Source organism: Tachysurus vachellii, chromosome 2 (assembly GCF_030014155.1).
Source record: "Tachysurus vachellii isolate PV-2020 chromosome 2, HZAU_Pvac_v1, whole genome shotgun sequence".
NCBI lineage: Eukaryota > Metazoa > Chordata > Actinopteri > Siluriformes > Bagridae > Tachysurus > Tachysurus vachellii.
The window spans coordinates 26,919,577-26,938,492 of NC_083461.1; the positions used below are offsets into that span (position 1 = coordinate 26,919,577).

Genomic DNA, 18,916 nt, shown 5'->3' on the forward strand with positions numbered 1-18,916 from the left:
TTAGGGTTAGATAAATAAGTTCCTGCCGTCTCGCTGTCGGTGTTCGTGATACATGACCATGACCAGGGGCGGTTCTAGGATTCCATCTTTAGGGGGTTTAGCCCTCAGTGAGAATTTAAAACAAGAAGCGTTTTATATTACATATTACATGACTACATAGTAAGCCAAAGGTTATGGTATTATTTAAAATGGCAAAAGTGGACACCAAAATTTTATGCATGATATAATTTTGCCAGTCTTGAATCAAACCAGTTCATGTATGTGTGCATTCTCTACAAACAGTGTGTCCAATGAATGCAGTCATTAATAAAAAAATATTCACAAGACATTTTGCGGCTTTCCGCCGATTAACGTTATAGATAAATGCCTCCAGCTCTGGCTGCGCGTGCCTGAGCTTCTCCGTTCAGATAAACCAGACAGCTGATGACGCACTTTTGAAAGACTACAACGCACGGGCGTAAAAGCAAAGTAAAAAAAAAATCGCTCTTGGATAAAACTGATAAATGTTGTGTACTTTAGGAGACTATCCGAAGTATTCAATAGATTTATGAGACACACACGGACTTAACGTGACTGTTCTTTATTCGCACGTGCAGAGAGAATTACACCGGAACATGTACAACCGGAAACACATGCAAGAAGTGCATTCCGGGAAATGTAGTTAATTAACAGCGTTAACCACATACACAACATTTCCTCCCCTCTTATTCTTGAGGTATAACAAAGATTACATATTAAACTGTACCACTTAAATTATAAAATTTCCTATTATCAACATATCTATGAACATAAACTCTCTCTTTTTTTTTTCTTTCAACGTGAACATTGAGTCTTTATGTTGAGTCCTGTAATCCAATAACAACACTTTAACCTGGGAATGAGGGTAGACTACCTCAGACCCTAGCTTACCCTTAGGGGATTATTCTGCCCCGAAGCAATAAGGGTAGCCCCTAACTAAGCGTAATCCGATAAATGCCGGGGTGGACGTCGCTCCCTTACTGGATACCGACGTCCTATTTGGTTTCCATTTTCTGAAGATAATGGTTTGTTAGCAAAAGAATCATTTGAGGTCATCGTAGGCTCCCTTGTGGAGACTAATGAAGTTGGAGAATTTTCATCAGTGGCATCCGTGACCTCAGGAACATCTGTAACGGTGCTGGCTCCACCAAGCAACTGATCAGTAAAGATTCTCAGCAGTCTTGACCTTGTATGACACTGGACCCGTCTGGGCCTCCACAGTAACCGGAACCCATTTCGGACCACTACCATAGTTCCGAGCAAGCACTGATGAGCCTGTTGCAAAGATTCTGTCCTTGGCTCGCATATTCCGTCGCTGTACTTGATGCTCTTGTTGCCGTTGAACAGTTTCTTTGAGTGTTGCTGGTTTAATCAGCTCAAAGCTTGTCCTGAGCTCTCGGTTGAACAGCAAATGCGCTGGCGACACTTTGGTGGTTGCATGCGGAGTACTACGATAAAAGAGCAAGAAGCTGTGCAGACGTTGATGGAATGTGCCTTGACCGAGCGACGCTTTCAAAGCATGTTTCATGGTTTGGACAAATCTTTCTGCTAACCCATTTGTTGCAGGATGGTAGGGTGATGACGTGATATGTTGCACACCATTTGCCAGTAGAAATGTGGCCATCTCATGAGATGCAAATTGAGGGCCGTTATCTGAGACAAGTTGCACTGGTGATTAAAAACTACTGAAAATTTCTCCCAGTTTCTCAATTGTCTTTTCGGCTGAAGTAGATTTCATGATGGCCACCTCCGGCCACTTGCTGTGTGCATCCATGACTACCAACAGCATTTTGTCCTCAACTGGGCCTGCAAAATCAATATGAATGCGATGCCATGGTTTTTCAGGATATTCCCACGGGTGCAGCGGTGCCATTTGTGGTGTGTTACGTATGCGCTGGCATAGAGGTCCTAGCTTTTTCCTCAATTTGGCCATCTACTCCTGGCCACCAGAAGTAACTCCTTGCAATCTCCTTCATGCGGACCATCCCACAGTGTCCCACATGCAGCTGTTTTAGCACTGGCTTGCGTAAAGCCGGGGGAATAACCACTCTCCTCCCCCACAATAAGCATCCTGACTGCACTGAAAGTTCATGACGTCGAGAGATGTAAGGTTTTAGCTCCAGATCATCGCTCTCCTCTTTGCCCGTCATGACAATATCCACGACACTTGACAGGACAGGGTCGTTTCGTGTGCCCCTGCGCACTTGCGCGGCTGTTATAGGGGCCCGTTCCACCTGGCTGAAGCGAGAGGCAACCTGGATAGACCGTCTGCATTTCCGTGCAATTCCAACTTTCGGTACTTGATGTCGTAGGTGTGAGCTGATAACAACAAAGCCCACCTTTGCATCCTACTTGCAGCAAGAGCAGGAATGCCATGGTGTGGACCAAATATTGCAGTGAGTGGGCGATGATCAGTCAGCAGCGTGAATTTCCATCCAAAAATATACTAATAAAACTTACGCACCAAACACAATGCTCAATGCCTCTCGTTCAATCTGAGCATAGTTTGCTTCTGCTTTGCTCAGACTCCTGGAAGCAAACGCGATTGGCCTCTTTTGACCATTGGGCATGATGTGGGACAAGACAGCTCCCACACCATACGGGGAAGCATCGCAGGCCAGCTGAATAGGAAGAGCAGGGTCAAAATGAGTGAGTGCGTTTGACCGTAGAAGTGTCTCCTTCGCTTTCTTGAATGACTCCTGGCATTCAGTGTTCCACTTCCAATTATTTTCATGGCATAACAATTTGTGCAGAGGTTTCAACAGCGTAGCAATATGTGGAATGAAACGGCCATAATAGTTCAGTAAGCCGAGGAAAGACCGTAACTGGCTGACATTTTTGGGTACTGGAGCATCCACAATGGCCTTAACCTTGGATGGGGACGTATGCAGACCAGCGGCATCAATGACATGGCCTAAGTATTCGACTGCAACCTGGAAAAATTCACATTTATCCTTGCGCACTCTTAATCCGTATTCTTTCAGCCTCGCAAGGGTAGCATCCAGGTGTCGTAAGTGAGACTCTTCATCCGTGCCAGTCACTAGAATGTCATCTAGATAACACACAACTCCTGGAAGCCCCACTAGAATCTGATCCATCGCTCGCTGAAAAATGGATGGAGCTGAAGTAATTCCGAATGGCAAACGTTTGTACCGAAATAGTCCTTTGTGTGTATTAATGGTAAGGAGTTCTCTGGACTGTTCCTCAACATGCATCTGTAGGTATGCTTGGTTGAGGTCGATTTTGCTAAATCTTTGTCCTCCTGTCAACCCCGCAAAGAGGTCATTAATGTGGGGCAAGGGGTATTGTTCTGCTGACAACACTGGATTTACAGTAACTTTAAAATCCCCACAGATCCTTATGCCTCCATCCTTCTTTATAACTGGAACAATAGGCGTGGCCCACTTACTCACATTAACTGGTTCCAGCACACCATTCTTCACAAGATCATTCAAGCTTGCCTCTACCTTAGGCTTGATTGCATATGGCAGGGGCCGGGACTTTAAAAACTTTGGCTGGCTTCACTGTTCCACAGTCAATTTTACTGTGATTCCTTCCATGCTGCCTAACTCCTGTTTGAAAACTTCACTGTGTTTTTCAAGGACACCTTTGAGGTCCAGGGTTTTAGGTGTCATCATGTGTATGGCCTGCCAGTCCACCTTTAGTTGCTCCAGCCAGGAACGTCCCATCAACGAGGGGTAATCACCTGCAACCACATACAATGGCAGTTTTTTTGTTTGTCCCTTCAACTCCACTGTTACTTGGGTGAGTCCTTTCATGGTCACTGATTCTCCAGTATAAGTTTTGAGAACAACATCAGGTGGTTTGAGTGGCAGGTGTCTGAGTATTTCACTGTATACTGCATCTGACACCAGCGATACAGCAGCACCAGTGTCGATTTCCATTTTCACTGGCTGTCCTTCCAGCAGTGCAGTGACTTTATAAGCCTTAGTTCCACCTGCTACAGTGAGCACATGCAAAGGCAATTCCTCATCAGAGGTGTCTGTACACTCTTTATTTTCCTGTCCGACTGTAAATATGCGCTTCTTTCCTTTCTTTCTGAAAACTCTTTTCTGATGCATTTCTTTCTTTTCCGTTTTATTTTTACATGCCCTCTCAATGTGTCCCTTTTTCTTACAGCTGCGGCACTCCATATCCTTAAACCAGCATGAAACAGGTGAATGTCCAGTCTTACCACAGCGGAAACATGGGCCTTTAATTTCAGATTGTTTTTCTGTCTCCATCTTGTACACTGTACTGTTTGAGCTCAATTGCTGGGCTTCTTTAGCAGCCAATTCCATAGACACACTTAGCTCAATTGCTCTTTGTAGTGTCAGGTTGCTCTCAGTTAACAGTCTTTTCTGCATGCTCTCGCAGAGTAGTCCACATACTAATCTGTCTCGAAGTGTATCATTGAGCACATCACCAAATTCACAGTGTTCAGCTAATTTTTTTAGCACTGCCACAAACACTGCTACAGACTCCCCTTCCAGCTGCTGTCGTCTGTGAAACCGAAATCGCTCTGCAATTACTAAGGGCTTTGGAGAGAAATGTGTTTTAAGAGTGTTCACTATTTGCTCATACGTTTTCTCTCCGGGTTTCTCTGGATGCAGGAGGTTGCGCAGTAGTGTGTATGTCTTTGGACCCATTACACTTAAAAATGTGGGTACAACTTTCTCTTCATCAATAGCATTAGCTGCTACAAAGTACTCAAATCTTTCTGTGTAAGAGCACCACTGTTCACTGCTTTCCTCAAAAGGACCCAAATTTCCAAATACTGATGCCATTTTGTCCGTTCTCTGTCATTTAACAAGAAGTGCATTCCGGGAAATGTACTTAATTAACAGCGTTAACCACATACACAACAATAAATAATTTTCTTTCCCATCGACGACATTTCCTGCTTTTTAACGTAATTTTTATTGTTTATTTATGAAAGTAAAAATTATACTTAAAGTTTTAGGGTGGCTGAGATCACAGACAGGGGCCTGGAGACACCCTAAAAAAGGTCTAGAACCGCCCCTAACCATGACCATTTTGATTTTGAATCTTTCCTGTTAAAATTCTCAGCTACGAATAACTTGTCTGTAACTTCACTTTTATTTAACACACCGGTATCATCTACAGGGCTCTCAGGTTTTAAAGACAGGCAAGAGTGACATTTTAAAGATCATATTTTATAAATCTTCCTGAAGTGATATGAAGAAGAAACTAAGACTGGAAATGTGATCCATGCTGACACCAGTTAGTGTGAATACTATTAAGTCATTACTTCTCTGTGTTATAAATACTTCCTCCTTCCAAAGCCCTGAGGTCATGTAAAACCATACAGTGCCTACAGGGGGCAGCACAGATTCAAATGCTTTCAGTAATCATGTCCAAAAATAAAGCTCAGGGAACAAAATGTGGCATGTTTTAAACGCAGCATATAAGTGAGTGGTGAACTGTAAATAATATACTTCAGTGATACTGACGGAAAGGACAAAAGAAAAAGTGAGTGGGGAAACTGTTACTATGGCTTCTGAAACTACTTAATATTTCAGCAGAACTCTGGACTCTTCACCTTCACCACTGTAAGTTTACAACTTCCCTGTACAACAGAATAAACTGGACATTAAACAGAAAGAGTTTGACTAGACAAACAATAAAACTCCCTAACTAATCATTAGGTTAGACATTCATTCATTTCTTTATTTATTTATTTATCTATTTATTTATTATCTATCTATCTATCTATCTATCTATCTATCTATCTATCTATCTATCTATCTATCTATCTATCTATCTATCTATCTATCTATCTATCTATCTATACAACAAATAACAATAAATGTTGATCAAAAGTATAGGATGTGGCTTCTTATGTTTTGGCTTCAAAAAGTTAAGTTGTAATGTGACGTGACATATGGCTAAGTATGGTGACCCATACTCAGATTTTGTTCTCTGCGTTTAACCCATCCAAAATGCAGACACACAGCAGTGAACACACACAGCAGTGAACACACACACCGTGAACACACACCCGAAGCAGTGGGCAGCCATTTATGCTGCGCTGCCCGGGAGCAGTTGTGGGGGTTTGGTGCCTTGCCCATTAGGCCACGACTTCCTCAATGTACTGTATGTAATGTATGTAATTTGCAGTGTGTACTTCATTACAATGGTGTGTGTGTGTGTGTATGTGTGTGTGTCAAGTTTTGACGACAGTTAAGAGTGACATCTCCAACCCCCCACACAAGCACAACAACACCCTTTTCACCACCTTCTCTGGGCCAGCATCCTGTAACCTGGCCTTTTTAGGGGGTTTTCCTCTCATGGCGAATGAGAGAATGCTTAGTTGCCTTTTAGTTGACATCTTTGAAAGACAGATGCAACGATTATGCATCAATGGCCAGGATATTAAATATGACACGATTTTAAAAGTGACCTATAACATCGACGATGCGATACACTTTAATTTATTTTGTGGTAATAAAATTATTAAGCCTATTTGGAGAGAGATGTTTAATGTGACAAAATGTCAGTCATCGTGTGATAACGAAAATATGGCTAGGCCTAAACCAGTGGTTCTCAAACGTTTTCGGCATGCGACCCTTGTATACGGTGCATCCCGACTTGCCCCCTGAAAGATAATTTATGACATAAAACATTCCAAAACTTAATATTTGAATTAAACAAAACATATTAAATTATACAATGTAGTGCTGGTGGTTAGTAGCCTTATTTTTCTGAGATTTAATTACACAGAATTTATGATAAATTCATTATTGTATAAAATGTCAAATGTTCTGAGCAGGTGTTGTCAGTGAACCACGTTTGATTCCTGCCCGGTTCCATACAGACAGCGGTGCGGACAGATACATTTTGGGTGCTGCAGCATATTAAATATATGATAAATATTGAGTTTTTCTGCGTGACAAATTCAGTGCGTGACACCTGACAGCCCTGCATCTATAATAATCCCTTCTGTTGTTTTCCAGGATATGAATCTCAGGCCCTCATGCACTCTATCAGGTCTTTTGTTTTTGTATTCTTGATCTTTAAGTCATCATCATTGGTTTGTGTCTGTTGTTCAGCCTTGTTCTGCTTATTAAATTTCACTAGTCTGTGTTTAGACACATTTATTGTCTGTGGATTATAGGGCTGTCCTTACTATAGCCCAGGAATATTCCTTTCTCACAACTAGGGTACAGTTTCTATTAACCATGTTTGTACACAGAGCGTTTTGATCTGAAATCCCACATCTTTGAAAGATACAGAGTTTGACCACAAGGTGGAAGCAGAGCATAAAGTAAATCATGATCAGACATCCGGGCATTTTATTTGCGAATCTTCCAGAGGTTTCTAGTCACGTGCTGTATCCAAACAAACAGATCTTTCTAAATTAATCTTTGAAGTGAATCGGATCTAGAAGAGTCATTTAAAGACATTTCACAGCCTAAACTGGGCTAATATTATTATGGATGTTAAAAATGCAGGAAAATTAGAACACAGAGTTGAACTGTGAGATTTTTTAAGCTGCACACATGGTGTATGGGTCAGAATTATTGGCACCCACATCATATTGAATTAATCTTTATCATTTATTTGCACTATTTTGTGTCATCCAGAAGTGGATGGATTCCCTTAGAGTCTGTTTTTTCTTTCCATTTACCTGAACAATGATCAGTTAATAAGACACAGATTCACATTTAACACATGTTTTTAATGAACAACCACCAAAGACACACACAACTATTAGCAGAGAACAGGAATAACGAACAGTAACTGTTGTGCTAGTTATTGTAGAGGTTTGTGGTTTGTTCTCAGTGTTCAGCTCTCCATCTCTCACAGAAAAAGGGGAAGTGGTGATGGACGACTACACTGTAAAATCATTCCTTCATACTTTTACACAAGGCCTGTGAAATTTTTAAAGTACTAAATTTTGCAGAATCTAATCTAAATTTAAGGCCAATACACAAATCTCTTGATGTAGATCATACAAAATCTTATTATACTCATTTAAAATTTCACATATAAGAATGAAACCTGTGACATCATGGCTACCTGAGGGTGTACAAACTTATACTCAGTTCAGTCTTCAGTTCTAATGAACTTTATTGAAATTACACTCTTACTCGTTAGAATTCTTAAATGTTGTAAATGTAATTTACTCAAACAAGGAATTATTATTATTATTATTATTATTATTATTATTACAACCTTATTTCCACGAAATAGATCTAAAAAGTTGTTTCATATCAATCACACGGCTCCGTTGGTGAGAAAAAAGTGTGTTGTGAGCATGTAGAGACTGAACACACTGAGACAGGACTTCGGCCCAGTGCTCTGATGAATGTGGAACAGTAAAGATGCTAAACTAACAGTAAGGGAAGGTCGTGAACAGCAGCAACACAACTGCACTGAACACAAAGTTCTTCACTGATAATGAAGTCGAGGAGAAACAGAAACATGCTGCTGAATATTGTAGCAGATATCAGGACTCTCAGGACTCTTCTCCTGCTGTGCTGTAAGTTTGTGTTTTTCCTTCACAATCACACATCACAGTATAGTTTGCGAGTGAAATGATGAAGCTGAAGCTGTGATAGAGGTTTACTGTGTGAAGCTGGAGACGAGACAGTCACACTGCAGGAAGTGGTAGGAACCACTATATCTCTCCATACTGGGATAACTGGGATTCAGAGTGATGCTCTTATAGTTTGGTTTTATGGACCTGAGAAAGCAAAGAAAATGTTAATGAACAGCCAGGTGTTTAAAGGAGAAATTTTTACAGACATCAGTGAGAGATATAAAGAGCGACTGCAGCTGGACAGAATCAGTGGAGCTTTAACCATCAGGAACATCAGCAGAACTGATTCTGGAATTTATTTATTACAAGTCGTCACTGAACATCTCTCATCTAGGACTTTCAGTGTCAGTGTTTATGGTGAGTAAAAGTGTTTCATGTCTCCTTCATGTCTGTGTTCTGTCTCATAAATTCATTGTTACACTGAGACACCTAAGAGTCATGAGGAATAAACTGGGATTCCAGCTGTGGAAAAACCCTGGAAAATGATATTCTACACTGAGAGAATTCTGCTGATGACCTGCTGTTTAAATGTCTGAGCAGATAAGAAGTAGAATTAAACAGTGGCTTTCATTCTGCTTCATGTGACTAAAGTATTTAATGTGTTTGTGTTTTTAGCTCCAGTATCAACTCCAGTAATAATAAATCAAAGAGGAAAGCAAAGTGTCATTTCCACAGAGTCATGTTTCCTCCTGTGTTCTGTGGAGAATGGAGAAGATGTGAAGTTATCCTGGTACAGAGAGAATGAGAGAATCTCCATCACCAATAACACAGATCTCAGTGTTCCCCTCAATCTCCCACTTCAAATACAACACAATGACACTAACACTTACAGCTGTGTGTCTGCAAACCCTGTCAGCAATAAAACAACTTCTCTCAACATCACACAACACTGTGACGTCTCAGGTACGTCAGTGAGTCTAAACTCTCATCACTTTACTGTAGTTAAGAAAAGAATAATGAATATTCATGATGGAGTGATCTGATTGGTCAGATATATTGTTGATTATATCAAAATATTCACAGACAAATCTGATGGTTCTCCTTCACTGCTTCCTCTCCTGATATCAGCTGGAGTTTTCCTGCTACTAACAGGATTTGTGTGTTTGGCTAAAAAAGAAAAACAACAAGGTCAGAAAATGCATCTTTCTGTTCCGGTGTTTAGTTTAGTTTGTACATTTCCCATGTTCAAGAAAATTAATCAGATTTTTTTCTCTTTAGCTCCTAAAGAAACTTGAGGAAGTGACTTTCACTGAGGTGACAATTACAGCTCACAGTGCAGAGAGAGTTTTAAAGGTAAACATCCAAATCAAACTGTTCAAATAATCATGATGTGAAATGGTTTTAGTGAGTTTAACCTTAAAGAAAAATCACAAAGTCTCAACCTGATTCAGATAATGAAATATACCGCTGTCTTACAGGAAGAAAAGTCCAGAATAACAGATGATCAAGAGCTGAATACCTTCGTGATGTACTCAGCTGTGGAGACACTGACATAATTCAGTACATACTTATTTATCAAAAAGAACTTTACATGACAATTAATTACTGTTCAGAAATACTCACTGAGTTATGTAAGACATTTATATCTTTATAACCTGTATGTTATGTACTCTAAATATTCTTTATTTGATTACTTTATTATACAATAAAAAGATTTTAAAAACTATTGACAGTTATTGCTGAATTGCACTCCGTCTATCTGTGCTAAAAGCATGTTTACACCGTTCCCTTTTAAGGAAACTCAACGCTGCATCATGGCTGATTTTATAGGAAGCTCTGTGTGAAATCACGCCAATCTATTTGCAATGTAGGTCATGTGGCGAAGCGGTGCGTGCCAGCATGACCAAAAAATGTTATCTACAGTAGGTCACATTACTCCAGCTTTTTTGTCTTCAGGAAGATCCCTGTGTATGTTGTCTGTCATATTGTCTAAGACTAGGGTCTTTTCTTCTTTATCATATCGAGCACTCGGCTCTCAAGGGAGGTGATCGTGTGCATTGCAAGCAATTGACCTTCACAATCTCTGCTCTTGCTTAGCTGCATTCCAGGCTGGAGTTCCGCGTCTGTCAAGGCAGCGTGACGGCTTCGGTTGTGGAGGTTACAGTTTGAGCCGTAAATTGATCAAGAGACAGTTGAGTCTTTTTTTCTTGTCCTCATTGCTGACTCTAATGTCTCCGCTTCGACTGGAATGGGGATTTATCAGAAATATCGGACTCTGAGTAGCTTGATGTGTTCAACGATGAGCATTCTGCCACTGAATTGCTTCCTAAAAGAGCCAGTGGCATTCATGCTGGTGGAGGGAACTATAAAAAAATGTGCGTTGTTGCTAAACTCAATACGTACTTTTCTGTCTGTATTCCAGCCAAGCACTTAACTCCAATTCCTCCGCTTCGGCGCCGGGAGCTCTCTTTGCAATTTCTCCTGAGCTGAATGTGGGATTATTATTGTCTGCATCAGACTCTGAGGAGCTTCCTTATGCGTTGTGACCTTCTTAATTAGCCCCTGCCAGTTTGCTGTTTCAGGGCACTAGGCTAAGTGTGCACAGTGAAACTCTAGCACCTCTCACAGACCACCTGGCAGCGTGGAAGCTTCTGCTGGGTGTGTCACAGTGGGTTCTGGATAATTTAGGAAAAGGCTACAGAATCCAGTTTGCCTTCCATCCTTCTTGTTTCAGGTTGTGCTGCTCACTGTTGTTGGCACAGACCAAACCTCGTTTCTCCAGGATGAACCTTTCTTGAATCTGCGGAAGGGGACGTACTGTAAGGCATATTCACCTCACAGGTTGAGCCTCTGGACTTACAGCCGGCATTTCTTGGTTCCCAAGAAGGACGAGAGCTGTGCCCAATTTTGGACCTGTGTGCTCCGAATTGTATGCTGGACCTTAAAAGTTTGAGATAATAACACTCTAGGTCATTGTGTCACATATCAGGTCTGAGGACTGGTTTGTGACATTAATCCCGGCATGTCTGTCTCCAGCATTGGAATTCCATCCATTCAGTCATAAAGGACATCCGGCTAGACCAATGCCTCTCTGCCAAAGGCTGCTTGGCTCATGATGTTAGTGCTCAAAACTATTTCTTTGGGTTTGCTACACTAGAGACCATTTTAACTCTGACTCAGGAGCAGTCGTTTTTCTTTTCAATCCCACAAATGAACACAAGGGTTACGCTTCTCAGGCTTCATAACCTTCATATGTGGATAGACCCCAGTTCTCACCTTGGGTCCCAGTCTTAGGACACGTCATAGTCACAAGGCTCTTCCAACAGATGCATCCCTTCTCGGGATGGTCCTACATGGTTTCCCTGCCCATGGCATTTGGGGGAGCTCCTGTCTTCCATGGCATACAGATTGCCTGAAGACAGAGGCTGTGTTTATACCACTGAAACACTTCCTCTTTAAACTCAGATGTTAACTTTTGGTGAATCCCTGCATCAATCATTAGGACAGTCTGTGCTCACACCCTCGGTTCCAATTGGTGCACCAGATCTTGCACTAGGTAGAGACCAAATCTTTCTTGCTGAGAGTGATTTGCATCCCAGTGTGCATGAGAGCAGGCTTTTGCTGAGGTAGGGGCTGATGCCTGAGAAATCACTGTGCTGTTAGCTGGGGGATCAGTTTTTCTGAAGGCCTTCTGACTTCCACGGGGCGCAAGTTGGCAGAGCAGGACAGTCTCTACCTGCTGTGCCGAGTTTTAGTTCTCAGGTTTTAAGCTCATTGCTCGAGCGCCTGGGGTAAATCCTATACTTTCTGTGCAGTGACAGGTGGCTGAGTTTTTCCTGCAGATCACGTCTCCCCTGCAGACCTATCAGAAGTTCTGCAGGGGCTGCTACGTCCCCTTTTAAGCCAGTGGAGTCAGCCTTAAAGGTGTTTCTGACACTGGAAATGGCTCTGCACTTTGGCTAGGGACATTCCCTTACAGGAGACTTGTGTTGGGGTGGGTTTTTCCTCTCCACACATCCTTATCAGGTTATATAACCTGGACCTAACCCCACCCCTGGTTCCTGAGTTTTACAGGGTTAATGATGCTATGCTCCCTGCTTGTTCATGCCGTTTCACGACATCTGGGACAGACATCTCCCGGTGTGTGGCGGCATTGGTATTGGTGTTCCCATAGCTTCAGCCATGACCCAGCATCTACACCAGGTTAGATATTTTACACAGTTCCATGAGATGGGAACGAGACTCTGCGTTGCTGGCCACACTTGGGGCATCTACTAGCGATTCCTACAGACAAAAGTAGCTGGAGTAATGTGACATAGAAGCCCTTTTATGGTCTTGCTGGCATGCCCCACTTTGTCCCATGAACTCCTTAGCCAATAGGTTAGCATGATTTCACTTCCGCAAGGAGCATTCCAATAGTGTCAGCCATGACGCAGTGTCTTGTTACCTTCTCAGGAAACCGGGTTACATACATAACCTGGTGTAGTTTTAATGTTTTATGTGCAATACAGAGTTTTAAACAGAGCATAAAGAAAATCATGATCAGACATCAAGACATTTATTAAGAATCTTTCAGAAATTTCTACTTTCACTCAGTAACCGACAACCAAATCTTTTTGAATTAATCTTTGAATTGAACCAGATGTAAAAGAGTAATATGTCCACTTTAATCTAAGACACATTTAAAGATCCATGTTGCATATTTCTCAGCCTAAACTGCGCTAATAATCTTAAAGATGTTAAAAATGAACTGCAGGTTTGTTTAAAGCTGTACACATTGTTTATGGGTCAGAATAAATGCACCCTTCATCATACTGAACAAAACTTTATCATATATTTGCACTATTTGGTGTCATCCAGAAGTGGATAGATTTGGTTTAAGTTTATTTTTTTTTCTACATTTTATGTGAACAAAGATCAGCTAATTAGACACAGATTCACATGTAGCTCGTGTGTTTGTAATAAACAACCACCAAAGACACACAAAACTATTAGCAGAGAACATTAATAACAAACAGTGACAGATGTCCTAGTTATTGTAGAGGTTTGTGGTTTGTTCTCAGTGTTCAGCTCTCCAGGGGAAGTGGTGATGGACGACTACACTGTAAAATCATTCCTTCATACTTTTACACAAGGACTGTGAAATTTTTAAAGTACTAAACTTTGCAGAATCTAATCTAATTTTAAGGCCAATACACAAATCTCTTGATGTAGATCAGATAAAACATCATTAAACTCATTTAAAATTTCACATATAAGAATGAACCCTGTGACATTATGGCTACCTGAGGGTGTACAAACTTATACTCAGTTCAGTCTTCAGTTCTAATGAACTTTATTGAAATTACACTCTTACTTGTTAGAATTCTTAAATGTTGTAAATGTAATTTACTCAAACAAGGAATTTTAAACCTTATTTCCACTAAATGGATCTAAAATTCCGTTTCATATCAAAAGCACGTCTCCACTGGTGAGAGAAAAGTGTCTAATGAGCGTGTAGAGACTGAACACACTGAGACAGGACTTCCGCCCAGCGCTCTGATGAATGTGGAACAGTAAAGATGCTAAACTAACAGTAAGGGAAGGTCGTGTACAGCAGCAACACAACTGCACTGAACACAACGTTCTTCACTGATAATTATGTCGAGGAGAAACAGAAACATGCTGGTGAATATTGTAGCAGAAATCAGGACTCTCAGGACTCTTCTTCTCCTGCTGTGCTGTAAGTTTGTGTTTTTCCTTCACAATCACACATCACAGTATAGTTTGTGAGTGAAATGATGAAGCTGAAGCTGTGATACAGGTTTACTTTGTGAAGCTGGAGAAGAGACGGTCACACTGCAGGAAGTGGAAGGAACCACTATAACTCTCCATTCTGGGATAACTGGGATTCAGGGTGATGCTCAGATTCTGTGGACTTATGGACCTGAGAAATCAGAGGAAAAGATATTGAACAGTTATGTGCATAAAGGAGAAATTTTTACAGACATCAGTGAGAGATTTAAAGAGCGACTGCAGCTGGACAGAATCAGTGGAGCTTTAACCATCAGGAACATCAGCAGAACTGATTCTGGAGTTTATTTTTTACAAGTTATCACTGGACCTATCTCATCTAGGACTTTCAGTGTCAGTGTTTATGGTGAGTAAAAGTGTTTCATGTCTCCTTCATGTCTGTGTTCAGTCTCATAACTTTATAATTACACTGAGACACCTAAGAGTCATGAGGAATAAAGTTCTTGGAATATGATTGGTGGAACAATTCAGGAAAATGATTTTTTTCACTGGAATTTCTGAAAGCAAATTCTGTTGCATAATCAGAAAAAAAACATTAATTCTTCTTTAGATGATGAAAGCGTTTTTGTTTCTTAGCTGCAGTATTAACTCCAGTAAAAAGAAATCAAAGACAAAAAAAAAGTGGGATTTTCTGATTTCTTTATAAACTCCACAGCAGTGAAATATTCTGCTGGACTAAAATCTGCACTTATTAGAAACAGTTCATACCAAAGTCACTGCTGGGCTTCACTGGCTAAACCTTATACTGAAGATTAAAAGTTAAAAACTCTTCTGTAGTCATAAAAACCCTGATACTCGTAATGACCATCCTTTCAACAGACACATGTTGATGTTTGACTTCATACCTCAAAGCTATAGAAGAGGAATCACTGTCTGGTGTCACCATGAAGAGGATGGTTTCCCTTTTCAGTCTTCCTCCACTGAAGGTTTCTTCCTCATGTCGTCTCAGGGAGTTTTCCCTCACCACTGTCACCTCTGATATGTTCATAAGGAATCTTATCTTCATCAGGATTTCTGTAAAGCTGCTTTTTAGCAATGTCAACTTCATAATTAATTCAACAGAGAAACACATTTAAGCCTGAATACCAGCTGATGGGACACAAATCTACAGAGCAGAGTAATGCTCTTATCTTTAACAAGCCGCTAACGTACCTAAACGTTTCACATAATTACTGACGAGTGTTCAGTGTCCATGTGTTTTTAATGAACAACCTCCAAACACACACAAAACTATTAGCAGAGAACAGATATAACAGAGTGACAGTTGTTCTATTTATTGTAGAGGTTTGTGGTTTGTTCTCAGTGTTCAGCTCTCCATCTCACACAGTAAAGGGGAAGTGGTGATGGACGACTAGACTGCAAAATCATCACTTCATACTTTTACACAAGGCCTGTGAAGTGGCTTAAATATGTACAACTTTATAATTTAATGCACTGAACACAATGTTCTTCACTGATAATGATGTTGAGGAGAAACAGAAACATCCTGGTGAATATTGTAGCAGAAATCAGGACTCTCAGGACTCTTCTTCTCCTGCTGTGCTGTAAGTTTGTGTTTTTCCTTCACAATCACACATCACAGTATAGTTTGCGAGAGAAATGATGAAGCTGAAACTGTGATGCAGGTTTACTGTCTGAAGCTGGAGACGAGACGGTCAGTCAGCAGGAAGTGGAAGGAACCACTATAACTCTCCATACTGGGATAACTGGGATTCAGGGTGATGCTCAGATTCTGTGGACTTATGAACCTGAGAAATCAGAGGAAAAGATATTGAACAGTTATGTGCATAAAGGAGAAATTTTTACAGACATCAGTGAGAGATTTAAAGAGCGACTGCAGCTGGACAGAATCAGTGGAGCTTTAACCATCAGGAACATCAGCAGAACTGATTCTGGAGTTTATTTATTACACATCATCACTGAACATCTCTGTGGAAAAACCCTGGAAAATGATCTTCTACACTGAGTGAGAATTCTGCTGATGACCTGCTGTTTAATAATCTGAGCAGATAAGAAATAGAATCAAACAGTGGCTTTCATTCTGCTTTTTGTTTTTAGCTCCAGTATCAACTCCAGTAATAATAAAGCAAAGAGGAATCCGAAGTGTGATTTCCACAGAGTCGTGTTTCCTCCTGTGTTCTGTGGAGAATGGAGAAGATGTGAAGTTATCCTGGTACAGAGAGAATGAGAGAATCTCCATCACCAATAACACAGATCTCAGTTTTCCCTTCAATCTTCCACTTCAAATACAACATAATGACACTAACACTTACATCTGTGTGTCTGCAAACCCTGTCAGCAATAAAACAACTTCTCTCATCATCTCACAGCACTGTGACGTCTTAGGTACGTCAGTGAGTCTAAACTCTCATCACTTTACTGTAGTTAAGAAAAGAATAATGAATATTCATGATGGAGTGATCTGATTGGTCAGATATATTGTTGATTATATCATAATATTCACAGACAAATCTGATGGTTCTCCTTCACTGCTTCCTGTCCTGATATCAGCTGGAGTTTTCCTGCTACTAATACTAACAGGATTTGTGTGGGTTTGGCTAAAAAGAAAAAACAACAAGGTCAGAAATGCATCTTTCTGTTCCGGTGTTTAGTTTAGTTTGTACATTTCCCATGTTCAAGACAATGAATCTGATTTCTTGTCTTTAGCTCCTAAAGAAACTTGAGGAAGTGACTTTCACTGAGATGACAATTACAGCTCACAGTGCAGAGAGAGTTAAAAAGGTAAACATCCAAATCAAACTGTTCAAATAATCATGATGTGAAATGTGTTAGTGAGTTTAACCTTAAAGAAAAATCACAAAGTCTCAACCTGATTCAGATAATGAAATATACTGCTGTGTCTTACAGGAAGAAAAGTCCAGAATAACAGATGATCAAGAGCTGAATACCTTTGTGATGTACTCAGCTGTGGAGACACAGACATAATTCAGTACATATAGATATAACTTTACATGATAATTAATCAATTTCTTTTATAGGTCACTGATCTATAATTCATTTTTATTTAATAACCTTTGAATAGTAGAGTTTGGATTAAAATAATTAATATTTTCGATCTGTGTACTTCATTAAACTACAAATAAAAACAGTTTACTCTTCAAAGAGGAGTTTTGTAATTCGTTTATTTATGCAACACTGTTATTGCTGCTATGTGCAATACCAACACTGACCACAAGGTGATAGCAGATCAGAAAGCAAATCCTTATCATGAGCACGTGTAAATATTGTTTGTTTGTTTGTTTGTTTGCTATTCACTGAAGACACTGACACCTAACTCTAACCCTAACCCTATGAGACGCAGATAATTTCCTGTGATCTTTACTTCTAAACGTGTTAAACATCATGGCAGCTTTTCTTTGAACCCTCCCACTTTTCAGTTGATCAAAAACAGTGTGACTAATACAGGTGATTGACAGGTACTTCTTGTTGCTCAGGTGTGTGTCTGTGTTTTTAGATTGATTACTTCAATAGTTCGTAGGTGAAGACTAAGTTTGTTGTTAAAAATGAGAGCTGTCTATGAACCAAAGCCCACAACTGAAAGAAGCTGAAAAACAAGGCAGGAAAAGCTACAGAAAAGATGAATGGAGCAGGTTGATGATGTCAGAGTTATTGCAGATATAACCAAATATTAAGTGTTATTGACTTTAAAGAGTTTAAGGACATGTCGAGATCATATTAAGGCAAAAATGAGGCTTTGTTCACAAAATACTCACAAACAAATCACAGATCATGTGTGTGTGTGTGTGTGTGTGTGTGTGATCTGTTAAGCCACATGTTGTTGCAGTAGAGACATAAAACCTTTTTTTTATTTAAAAAGTTATCACAGAATGTAAATCAGAGTCAAATGAGGAGCTGCATTTTACCTTCATCACCACTACAGTGCTATTGTTCCCTCTTTTACATGCAGAGCAACAATATGGACGTGTTTGTGTCTCTAACCTCCATGTGGATTTGTTCCTGCATGTCACAAAAATATCCACAATTTTCAAACCATAGCCTTTGGAACTTCTGCACAGGATTTATTAGAAAAATGAGGATGAATGACAAGAATAGAGAAATGAAGAGAAAGACAGGATCGCGTGGCTGAAAGTACGAGGACGTCCGACCATCAGACTTGGTTTAAGTTTCACCACATGGCAGAACGTGTCTTCAGTCCTACAGCAGAAGATGAAATGTCTCCTTAAAAGTACGCTTAAAAGAAAGGTGCCAATAATTTAGAGCTGGCTGTTTATCATTACATTTCTGGCATTTAGCAAACTCCTTTATCCAGAGTGACTTACATTTTACAGTATTTCAATTTATACAACTGAGTGTTAAGGGCCTTGCTCAGGGACCCAACAGTGGCAGCTTGGTGGAGTTTGATTCAAACTCATGACCTTCTGATCAGTAATCTAACACCTTAAACACTAGGCTACAACATCCCATGTTTATCGTGTAGTTATAAAGTATAGATAATATTTAAACAGATTTATTCACACTGTTTATCTTCATCATGAGCAATAAAGGGACAAGAATCAGCACTAAATTTTAATTTTTTTAACAATTTTTATTACATTTTTCTCCCCAAAGTGATTTCAG

General features: G+C 40.2%; 3 protein-coding genes, 1 long non-coding RNA gene and 1 pseudogene across 4 annotated transcripts in view; 3 read left to right on the forward strand and 2 right to left on the reverse strand.

Moving 5' to 3' along the window:
- Nucleotides 1-1,177: 1,177 nt before the first annotated feature.
- On the reverse strand, nucleotides 1,178-3,327 carry LOC132858123 (uncharacterized protein K02A2.6-like; annotated as a pseudogene).
- A 2,038-nt stretch (nucleotides 3,328-5,365) lies between these two features.
- Nucleotides 5,366-8,264, forward strand: LOC132841673 (uncharacterized). The gene is made up of 3 exons (XR_009647953.1): nucleotides 5,366-5,591; nucleotides 6,996-7,029; nucleotides 8,236-8,264. It is a non-coding gene; the product is annotated as an uncharacterized LOC132841673 (long non-coding RNA).
- A 178-nt stretch (nucleotides 8,265-8,442) lies between these two features.
- On the forward strand, nucleotides 8,443-9,878 carry LOC132858131 (CD48 antigen-like). The gene is made up of 5 exons (XM_060888356.1): nucleotides 8,443-8,524; nucleotides 8,606-8,941; nucleotides 9,200-9,487; nucleotides 9,608-9,712; nucleotides 9,803-9,878. The coding sequence occupies exons 1-5, from the start codon at nucleotides 8,443-8,445 to the stop codon at nucleotides 9,817-9,819; spliced, it is 828 nt and encodes a 275-aa protein (XP_060744339.1). The 3' UTR covers nucleotides 9,820-9,878.
- A 4,126-nt stretch (nucleotides 9,879-14,004) lies between these two features.
- LOC132841660 (signaling lymphocytic activation molecule-like) lies at nucleotides 14,005-17,307 on the forward strand. Its single transcript, XM_060864079.1, has 6 exons — nucleotides 14,005-14,246; nucleotides 14,328-14,663; nucleotides 16,376-16,663; nucleotides 16,784-16,896; nucleotides 16,985-17,059; nucleotides 17,186-17,307. The coding sequence occupies exons 1-6, from the start codon at nucleotides 14,165-14,167 to the stop codon at nucleotides 17,261-17,263; spliced, it is 972 nt and encodes a 323-aa protein (XP_060720062.1). The 5' UTR covers nucleotides 14,005-14,164; the 3' UTR covers nucleotides 17,264-17,307.
- A 1,552-nt stretch (nucleotides 17,308-18,859) lies between these two features.
- The window catches only part of cisd2 (CDGSH iron sulfur domain 2), a 2,271-nt gene continuing 2,214 nt past the window's right edge, over nucleotides 18,860-18,916 (reverse strand). The window contains exon 3 of the mRNA XM_060891722.1: nucleotides 18,860-18,916. This exon is cut by the window's right edge and continues 429 nt beyond it. The gene's annotated coding sequence lies outside the window, so the exon portion shown is untranslated.